The 10,541-nt window shown below is 34.7% G+C and overlaps 2 protein-coding genes across 2 annotated transcripts in view; both read left to right on the top strand.

Moving 5' to 3' along the window:
- LOC111632017 overlaps positions 1-10,541 on the top strand; it is a gene marked incomplete at its 3' end in the record, with an annotated part of 106,699 nt that overhangs the window by 23,534 nt on the left and 72,624 nt on the right. The window lies entirely within an intron of this gene.
- LOC111632015 lies at positions 5,520-9,097 on the top strand. The gene is made up of 2 exons (XM_023376366.1): positions 5,520-7,590; positions 7,639-9,097. The coding sequence occupies exons 1-2, from the start codon at positions 6,829-6,831 to the stop codon at positions 7,972-7,974; spliced, it is 1,098 nt and encodes a 365-aa protein (XP_023232134.1). The 5' UTR covers positions 5,520-6,828; the 3' UTR covers positions 7,975-9,097.

The raw sequence follows: 10,541 nt of genomic DNA, 5'->3' as shown, positions 1-10,541 counted from the left end.
GCTAGTGCTGTGGCGCTGCAATCTTCGGCTATTTCTCGGGCTACTCAAATATTTTACGTTTTTGATACTAAATTAACTTCTGAAGTATAACTTTTTATTGTTTTTATATTTTTCAAAAAATTTATTTTGTTTGTACAAAATAAAAAAATAATTTTTAGCGATACAATAGTCTTCGTTAGGCTTAACATCGACGAAAATTCAACGCGAAGCGACATGCAATGGAGGAAAATTTCAACATAGGATAAATTAATATTAGTAATGTAACGATTATTCGGTTACTATTCGGTATTCGGCCGAATACCAAATATTTAATCACTATTCGGCCGAATACCGAATACCTAAAAGCAGGAGTAATAAATAACAAAAACACAGTAAATTAATCATTTTGTTATTTAGATTTAAATGTTATCGAGTTAGTGTTGTTTGTTTATATTTATTTATAACTTGTAACATGCACAAAATAAAAAAGAAAATAATATTAGTCACTTGTATTCACAATTTATAATTACAAAGATCAGCACACGTACAGTACACGTCTATCGTTGGAGAATCCTCGCACATCTGAGGGTCTGACCCTGTCTATCCCTCTTTTAAAGCGCTCGTCTTTGCTCTTCCCTTTCTCTTTCCTCTATCGCTCTAATCCACATATGCCTGTGCATACATCATAATACGTGCTCACGATACTTTCGATTCGTCACTTTTCCGTCGTAGAGTTCCCATTTTATAATTACGTCACAGCCTGGTGATAACAGAGAAAAGAGACAGATAGGACGTCGATATAAGTCACAGTTATGATTTCACAGATTTGAGACAGCTTGATAGCCCGAACGGCCCCAGGCTTTCGCCCGTGCACACTAAGTGACTTTCATTACAAGCATTTAGCTTTCCGAAGTCTATGACAACAATTGTTTGGCATTGACGGGCGCGAATTTTGTGCCAATAAGCTGCCTCGACTTGTTCGATTATGTTATCAACTCAATTTCATATTTATTTTTACATTTTCACTTCGCGGTCCTTCTCTGTTCTTTTTCCGTTATTTACACGTGTAGGTCATTTCATTGTTACCAACATTTGATATCATCATTTATCACATACTTCCATGACACTCTTGTCTGTCCGCTACAACTGTCAAGAATTAACGCGATTGGCGAAGCGTAGTGACAGCGGGCCAATAGAGAGCAGGATCCTTGCCATAATGCGGTTTGCATGCAAATTTTCGTATGTGCATTAATCAAGCCGAATAGTTTGGCCGAATATACTATTCGTTACAACACTAATTAATATATTTTTTCCGCGCATAATCGGTTATCCGAAATATCGATTTTCCGAACAACCCCAGTCCCACTTGATTCGAATAATCGACGCTCTACTGTATATGCAAATAATGTAGATACTCGTAACTGCCACTAGAGGGCCAGAAGCAGTTTAAAAGGTAGATAAAAATGATAAAGGTGTGAAGAATTTCTTTGTGTTTTTAATTGTAAAAGTGTCAGAACCTACAAGAAAAGGCTAATACTTGGTCTTTTTTTAACCTTGTGAAGTTTTTTACCAACTTTTACCTGTGTTTAAGAAGAGTTCTTCAAAGCAATTTTTTAAGACTTACTTCTGTGGTAGTGTATAAGGGATAAAGATGGACTCAAAAGTTAACTTGACTTTTTGTAAATAGTCTAAACTTCAGTTATGAAGAAAATACATCCTGAGTTATCACAAAAATTGTAACTATACCAATTACTTTTTTTAATTACTAAAACGTCAATTTACTAAAATGTGATTTAGTAAATTAATTTTTTATAATACAAAAGGTTTTAAGGACTTTTTTATCTCCAGTTGTAAAATATTTTTATTAGCAACTAACATTTTCGATCTTAAACAGATCTTTAGGTCTGAATATACAACCAAACTAGAATGTGAAACAGAACAGGGCTGTGGAGTCGCGTAAAAATCTACCAACTCCAACTTTTCCTTACCGTCCGACTCCGGCTAAAACACCTAAACTCCACGACTCCGACTACGACTCCACAGCCCTGCCAGGGCTGTGAAGTTGCGTAAAAATCTACCGACTCCGACTCTGACTGACTTTTCCTTGCCATCCGACTCTGATTCCGACTCCGACTCCACAGCCCTGAATAGAACATAACCAATAAACAAATACATAATGTAAGTTAGATAGAAAATGAAATAAAATACAATAAAAATAAAATATTGGAAACAATTTAAATTTATGAAAATTAAAATAAGATCATTTAAATTAAATATAATATGCAGTTATAATCCACATTTATAAACCATGTTTAACATCAATTTATGGGAGATAATTGTTTTTCATGTAAATATTGCCAAGCTTTAGATAGAGACTCTTCTATTTCTATTTTTAAATGAGTATGTTCTATTTCATTTTAATTTGGTGTGTATTCAGACCTGAAGATGATCTGTTTAAGATTGAAAACATTAGTTGCTAATAAAAATACTTTACAACTGTACAAAGGTTTTGTGGACATTTTGTATTTCAACCCCAGTTCATTTGTATTGCTATAGAATTATTTAATTTTTTACATCATATAGTAAGCATAATTATCATAAGCATCTTTGTCTATGATATCTGTAATTATCTCTAGAAAAGAAACTAATTAAATTATTAATTAATTAAAGTATATGCAATAAGAAAGATTTATGTTTTTCAAACATTGTTATAAATGTTTTTATATATTTTGATTTTTTAACCAAATGTTCAAACCGTTTAAATTCGAATTTGTTATTATTGCATATTGGTTCAATTATAGAATGATTGTAAACATTCCAGAAATTGATCAAATTAAAAACAGTTTGTTTGATTCTCAGCAGTAGGTGTTATATAACAATTATTATGGTTGTTGAAATACTGAATATAAATGGTGTTTTCTGCAAAATCTGCATGGGCAAAGTCGTGGGTAACAGCTAGTTTAAAATATTATTTCTGGATTAATAATAGGTGATGAGAATTTTGAGTGTATTTATAAAATAACTCTAAAGATGCAACATTTTTTATTTCTGGACCACCAGGCTTTGGGCGCCTTAAAAAACATAAAAAGTACTGGATAAATTTTCACACAAATTTGTATTTAGTATAATTCAAAACAGAAATTTTTTTAACTAGTCTAAAAACAAGTGGTCAATATGTTTCTTCTTCTAGTTTACTATCTACAGTGATCCTATTTTTGAAAACTGAATTTACAGAATCTTTCTTGGAAATATCTACTAGGTAACTGACAGTACACACTAGATCATTTGACAAATGCAAACCAATGAGAATCTCTTGCTTCAAAGGCACTTTCTTAAAAATGGTGACATAATTACGTGATAATATCTGCAAAAGAGCACCATCTGCATTATCCTTTTCATGGTGTTTTACTTCAATTATATATCCTATATTTTCTTTTGCGATAGCAAGAATATCTAATCGAGGTGTACGCCTGATATGAACACCCAATTCAGCCCTAACATCAGGAAAGTTTATTACATCAGATTTAATAATGTGATAAATATCACTTTGTAAGATGAAATGATTGGCTGCAGAGACTGTGGATTATACAAACCAGATGTACTTAATGCAAAACGAACATACAGCTTCTTGTCATTTCCCGAGTGCCCTCACTTTCTAGGAATGACTGAGCCTTGTGAGGTTCAAACAAAAGTTTTCTGTAACTTAAGTCGTGCAGAAATGAATGCGTTAATTAACTTGCTCTTAATTTCCTGATTCACACATTTTGTTTTTAGAGGATGACTCAGTGTCCTCAGTAAGAAGGAAGTATCCAGACTGTGCAAAATATTGAAAGAATAAATCTACCATAAACTTTATGGGATCGTGTGATTATGTGAAATGATTATTGAGAAGGTTTTTCAATTGGATGATGTGTTCAATCTCTAACTTTGACACTACAGTAATAGGATGCTCCAGGGTAGAATCTTTTAGAACAGTGTTGACAACATCATAAATAACTTTATATCCAAAAAAGGATCCAAGTTTACTTGAACCAATTGTATTGATCCAGTAATAACATGCTGTTTCTTTATTTATGTATTTGATGATGGAAAGGGGGCAGTAGATATTTATACGTAGATCACCATCAAGTACATGGTATCCATTATACCAGAGTTCAACTTCTTTCATAGTGTCATCAAACTTTTTAGTTTTGAACTTATGCATCATAAGCAGATTTGACACTTGTACAAATCCAAAGAATTTGTAATAGTTGACTTTTGCTCAAAAATGATTTATGTTCTACATTATTTGCACCCAATGATTCCAGTGCTCCAATTGGCATTGCAGCACAAATCAGTGTTCTTTTGAAAGTGCTTTCACTCTTTCCACCTTTAAATATGTCACTCATAAAGTTTCTAAAAAAGGCAGAAATATTTTTAAGATTGATTCAGGTGTATCATCAAATATCACTTTGGTAACAGGTGTGTGATATTCATCAATGAACAAAAACACTCCTTGACCAGTTTTTTGAGTTTCAAAATGGGTTGATAAAAGTTTGGGTAGAAACAGAAAACCTTCCATTACAAAATTCTTCTTTTCCTCAATATTTTTCATTGCCTTCCAATTATTTTTCCATATGTGGTCATCAAAATAGGTCAAGAAGTGCTCTATATAGTAGTTTCTCATTAATTCTTTCTTAGACCAGACCCAAATCTTTCATCATTTTTTGGTGCTTTTGTAATCAGATATGAATGTTTTTTAAATTTCTCATCGATAATACTGTTCAATCTAATCAAGACTCCTTCCAAGCATGTCCCCAGTAATATATATATTTAATATGACGATTTTAGTCTCTGTAATCCAAAATTATTCTTGGTAGACAAATCTCACAGCAATCGTATTGGCAAATTAAATTTATTTTGTAAAGACTACATCAAATGCATTTCCGGCTGGTCTAATATTTTCAGTCCCTCTTCAGTGAATAACCGCTGGTGGTAATTACAATGATATTTCCATGGGTAGGGGTGGTAAACTTTGTACACATTTGTAGTAATCAAGTTTAAGAAACCTTTCCACACACGTGTATAATAAACATACTAAAACCAACCAATTATTAAAAAAATTCTTTGACAAACAATTGTATAGATAATTCCAAAGCACTACAAATTTTAACATATTTTTTAACTTTAACCATAAACCAAGCATGTCCCCGGTAAGCCTTTAAAGTCGACAGAAATTATAGGATGTTGACCACAATGTTCATAGAACCATTTTCTGTATGGACATAAGCCAATCGTGCACTTTGGCTCACAATGGCACTTGTAAATATTCATTTTCTTAAAAGCCATCCAACTTTCTGACATGCTCCCCTCCAGAGGCACATAGTTTCCATTTTCTTCTGTTACATTCTTGATCTGCTGTCCATTGGCATCATGTTTTATTCCAAAANTTAATAAAACTTTATTAACGCTGAACTCAGTGAATTTGTATCCAGAAGTTATACAAATATTGCCGTGAGTTTTTAAATTTATTTTTACTTAAAGATGGAAACTGCAAAATCGCTTTTCTTTTTATTGCTGAAGCAAGTGAAGATGTGGCAAAAATTACTTGCCCAATTGCAATTTCTGTTGATATGCAGAACAAAACAGGTAGTACCAAAGAGCATACAACTCAAACGCAAGGCATTCCCAGTGTGCCTGCGAGGGATGCTTCCGAAGGTAGAAAAATCCTTCTTAGCTAAGTTAATCAGGAATAAACACAAGTGCCTCGCGGAAGCAGAACTACAAACGTATCAGACGCATCTGCAATTCTGTAAAACGTGTGACCCTGCTACGCTATATATCGAATTAGGAAAAATACAGAGAATAGTGTCTAATTCTACGCAGGAGATAAGAAAGAAATTAAGTAAAAACTTCAATGGTTAATGAGCTCATCACGAATAAAGAAGGCTGGTAACAACCACTCTGTATTATAATTATACGGAAGAGGAAGTGCCCATCGAAGTGCACGGCATACTACAAAGGGGACCCAAATATATCTCCCCTCCTAATAATACTGACCTCAACCAGTTAGTCCCAGTGGCATTGGCAGCATTGAAATCCTGCCAGGTAGCAGCCACGTACCCACAAATGGAGTTAGAAATCGTCACGAAGCTTGCGGCGACGAAGCAAGTGTCCAGCATGCCTAAGCACCACGTAAATCACCAAGCAGTAAAGCAATTCCTAGCTATGAATAACTTGAGGCTTCTGGTCTCTGATAAGGACAAACGATTCATTCTGTGCAAGGAGGACGATTTCATCTTTAGAGCCAATGAGTTCCTATCGCAATCACAATCACAGATAATAAACAATGATCCAACACCAACAGTACTGCAAAGTACAAAGAAAATAATAGCTTTACCAGGAGTAGCTTTGACTCTAACTGGGTGCCTTGATCCTCCCACCAATGTAGCATGCCCTAGGCTATTCTTTCAGCCGAAAACACACAAAGCAAACTGGCCGTTACGCCCACTGGTAAACAAGAGATCGCATCCTACATATTTCCTTGAAAAGGCATTCGCAAAGTTTTTGCGTAAACTTATTCCGGAATCACCATATGTTACCCCATCGTCTACAGCTGCCAAGTCCACCATTGCTTCCAGTATGAGGGGTACACAATAAGATTCCTATACTTTCTACAAATTGGATGTGGTTTCCTTATATCCATCGGTGCCTGTTTTTGAAGCCGTAATGCTTGCTAACTCCTTAATCATCAAAAAGGGATTCAACATACAACAAGTGCTAGACATACGTGATGCGCTGACATTCATCACTGAGCACAATTATTTCCTTTTCAACAAGAGCATCTGCTTGCAGAAATGAGGAGTTCCTATGGGCTCCCCGCTATCTGCAGTCTTGGCCGAGCTCATTATGAGAGAAGTCGAGTGTAGAATTTTCAACTCACCTCTTACCATCAGTTATCTGTCGCTATACTTATGTTATGTCGATGATATCCTAATAGTGTGGGAGAATACAGAAGAGGGGTTTATCAAATTTGTGCAGCAACTTTCAAGCATATACCCTACTATCGGTTTCACTTGGGAGAGGGAGCATGAGGACTCAATAGCGTTTCTGGATCTATGTATACAAAAGTCGGTTGAGGGGCTGCAATTTGCTGTTTACCACAAAGCTGACCTGTTACCATATATTATCCTGGCAGATACTTTCCAACTGTTGCGGTACGTCAATGCCGCCATTGCTGCACTCGTTAGAAGAGCATTACTGCTTCCGTCGACACAGCTAGCAACAAAAATTGAATTAGACATCATTAGAGTAGCAGTATCTCTTGCAGGATTTACATATGCCAAATATAAACATGTGCTCCGTAAAGTAAAAGAGGCCCTATACCCATGTACCACGCTGTACAGAAAGGAAAAAGCATCCGTGATCCGGTCATCGTTGCCGTATCTTGGACCAACCTCTATACGTATCAGCCGCATATTTCAGCGATATAATTTCATACTACCCATAACCCCCATACCAAACCTACGCAGATGTATCTGCAACGATCGGGACAGGCTAACTACTTTAGAAAAGTCAGGGGTTTACACGATACAACTAGAAAATCCGGTAACGGGAAATATTACAAGATACATAGGAGCAACAACAGAAATTCCGGTAACAGGAAATATTACAAGATACATAGGAGCAACAACAAGAATGCTCGCCTCCCGCCTTGCTGAGCATCAGGATGACGTAGCCAAAGGAAGATGTTCTACAGAGCTTCCTAAAAAAGTTCTCGAGCAAGGCTACAACCCATTATGGCCCAGAACGGAAATAATCAAATGCTGCAACAATCGAAGGCTTGTGTTTATCTGGGAAGCGCTTCTCACGGCTACTTCAGAAGCGTGCAATGTTCCCACCCTCGATCTACCCGGGGTGTGGATTGCCTTATATCGGCACCTAAAAAACGAAACACGCCTAACATTGTATCGCCAACACGGTAGCATTTCCACGCATCCGTTGCTAGCATCGTAAAATATAAAGTTTCGAACATATCAAAAATTATTTGCACGTTCTTAACGGAATTTCCTGACGCCTGTTTGAATTTTAAATATTCTGTTCCTTTGGAACATCCTGCACGTTGTCTTATTAAAATTTGTTCTTTTCACCTGAAGACGACGATTATACACTTGTCGAAAGTGCTTGTGTTAATACTAAAGGAACTTTATTAACGCTGAACTCAGTGAATTTGTATCCATAAGTCATCTGTAGAAATCTGGCAACTTTAATGTCATGTGACAAACTTAACATTCCTCTTGATGTGTTGATTTTTGTCTTGTATCGTTCATAAATTTCATATTTATTTTCACATTTTTGTGAATATAGACAAAAACAAGCCTACTTATATTTTGTAATATAAATTATATTACAAATGTCCAATTATTATCTCTATAAGAAAAACCTCACAATACAATTTCCATTGGGAATGTAATTTTCTGGTGAATTAGATTTATTCTAGAGGGCTTTGTATTCATCTGAAATAAATGAAGTAAACTGGAAATACAAATAAACCAAACACTTTATGCAGCTCATTGCTGGATTTATAGTATTACAGATAGAAGAGAATCCAAAATATAAAGTTTTAATATGTTGCAAGTATTTGGAAAAATTATGCAATTTGTAGAATGATATTGATTTTTTTATAGTAATAACAAAACTAAAACTTAGCTCCATCCAGTATAAATTTAAACAACTAATTCATGCTAAAAAAATGTTAACTACATATAGTTGTTGGCACATTGTTATTCAAACAACCATTTCCAATCAAAAAGATGGTAATAACAGGCTCAGATCTTAAAGCTTGAAGAATGGGCAACAACTGACTAAAATAAGCTGTTCTTCGTCATATTCATAAGTGTAAATTCCCTAGAGGTGACTAAAAGTTGAAGGAAAAGTGTCAAGGTGTCACTGTGAGGTTGCTGATCTGCATGTATTAACAGGATAACTGAGCAGTTCTTAATCGAATGTGGGAGTGTTTGACAACTCTCCAGTTACAAAATAATTATCTCAGTTTATTATAACTTAAAAATATAGCTTATAACTTACAGCTACAACAGTCAACAATATGTAGGTGAATTCAGGTCTTCCAATTTATCTCTTTCTCTCAAGGTGTGAATGTCCTACTGGAACTATCCTTCCTGGTCCCTTTTGGGAAGTTGACGGCCCCAGGGCATTGATTGGAGAAAATCCGTTAAGAAGACAAGATGTAATCCAGTTCGAAGTTGGAATGCAGAGATTTTTTTACTGAGTATGGTGTCGCACAATAGAAAGGCAGGCGGGAAAAGCTCTCTGTATAAAATTGTGATTTTTATAACTTTTTCAGGTTCCAGTTCGACCATTCTGATTGGTTGATCCTACTCATCTCCACTTTCCAATTGGTCATCATTTATTACTAAGTGTAATGAGATTGGAACTCAGATTGTGGGATGATTCAACATCATCTGTCAGTTTGATCCCAATCGAAGATGGCTGATGTTAGGACTTACATTCTTCTATTGTTGAAATATGAGAAGTACTCTTTTTTCTTATAATTCCATTTAAACATGTCCTTATATGGACATGAGATTTCTATCTTTTTATTTGAACAGTTTTATAAGAAAATTTTTATATGAGAAAACAAAATTTTTCTCTCTCTCGTGTGGTTCCGGTCCACTTCTGGAACCTCACATCACTATCAACTCTGAGAAAGCATAAGTTGGCACTCTCTCAAGTCAGAAAGTTGACATATATGAGCTTATGAGGTCATCATCAGGTTTTTTTTTTACTTGTTTGATTCTCTCATTGTCTAAGGAGTGAAATTACAATTTCAATCTTGATAGATGAAAATAGACTTAATAGACTGCCATTTTATTTAGTAATTATTTACTCCTGATTTAGTCTTTGTAGCCTGATAAAGAAATCTAGTTGTTCACTTGATATTTACTATGTTTTACTCAGCATTACATTCAGCTTGGACATACTTTTATTTTGTGTATAGAACATTAAAAATCACTGAACATACACAAATAATTTTGATTCAAAAGTGTTCTAATTTCAATTCCAGTTTGTATTTTATTCTGTAATGAGTGCTGATGATAACTCATATAGAGTCAACGTTTTAGTAATTAAAATAAGTAATTGCTATTGAGTATACCAATTAATTGAAGTTTAGACTACAATAGAGCGTCGTTTATCCGAATCAATTGGGGGCTCGGGTTGTTCGGATAACTAATTATGTACAAAAAAATATATTAACCTATCCCATCCTGAAATTTTTCTCCGTTGCATGTCGCTTCGCTTTTCGTCGATGTTAAGCCTAACGTAAACTTTTTAAAATAATAATTGTGGCTATTGTATCGTTAAAAATTATTTCCTTATTTTGTACAAACAAAATAAATATATTGAAAAATATAAAAACAATAAAAAATTATACTTCAGAAGTTAATTTAGTATCAAAAACGTAAAATATTTGAGTAGCCCAAGACATAGCCAAAGATTACAGCGCCACAGCACTGGCAAAAATTTAAATTTGTTGACTGGAATTCCTTCGGATAACCGACCTT

This window comes from Centruroides sculpturatus, unplaced genomic scaffold, assembly GCF_000671375.1.
Source record: "Centruroides sculpturatus isolate CEXI.00-Female unplaced genomic scaffold, Cexi_2.0 scaffold696, whole genome shotgun sequence".
NCBI classification, from domain to species: domain Eukaryota; kingdom Metazoa; phylum Arthropoda; class Arachnida; order Scorpiones; family Buthidae; genus Centruroides; species Centruroides sculpturatus.
This window is presented reverse-complemented; position numbering and strand designations above follow the sequence as displayed.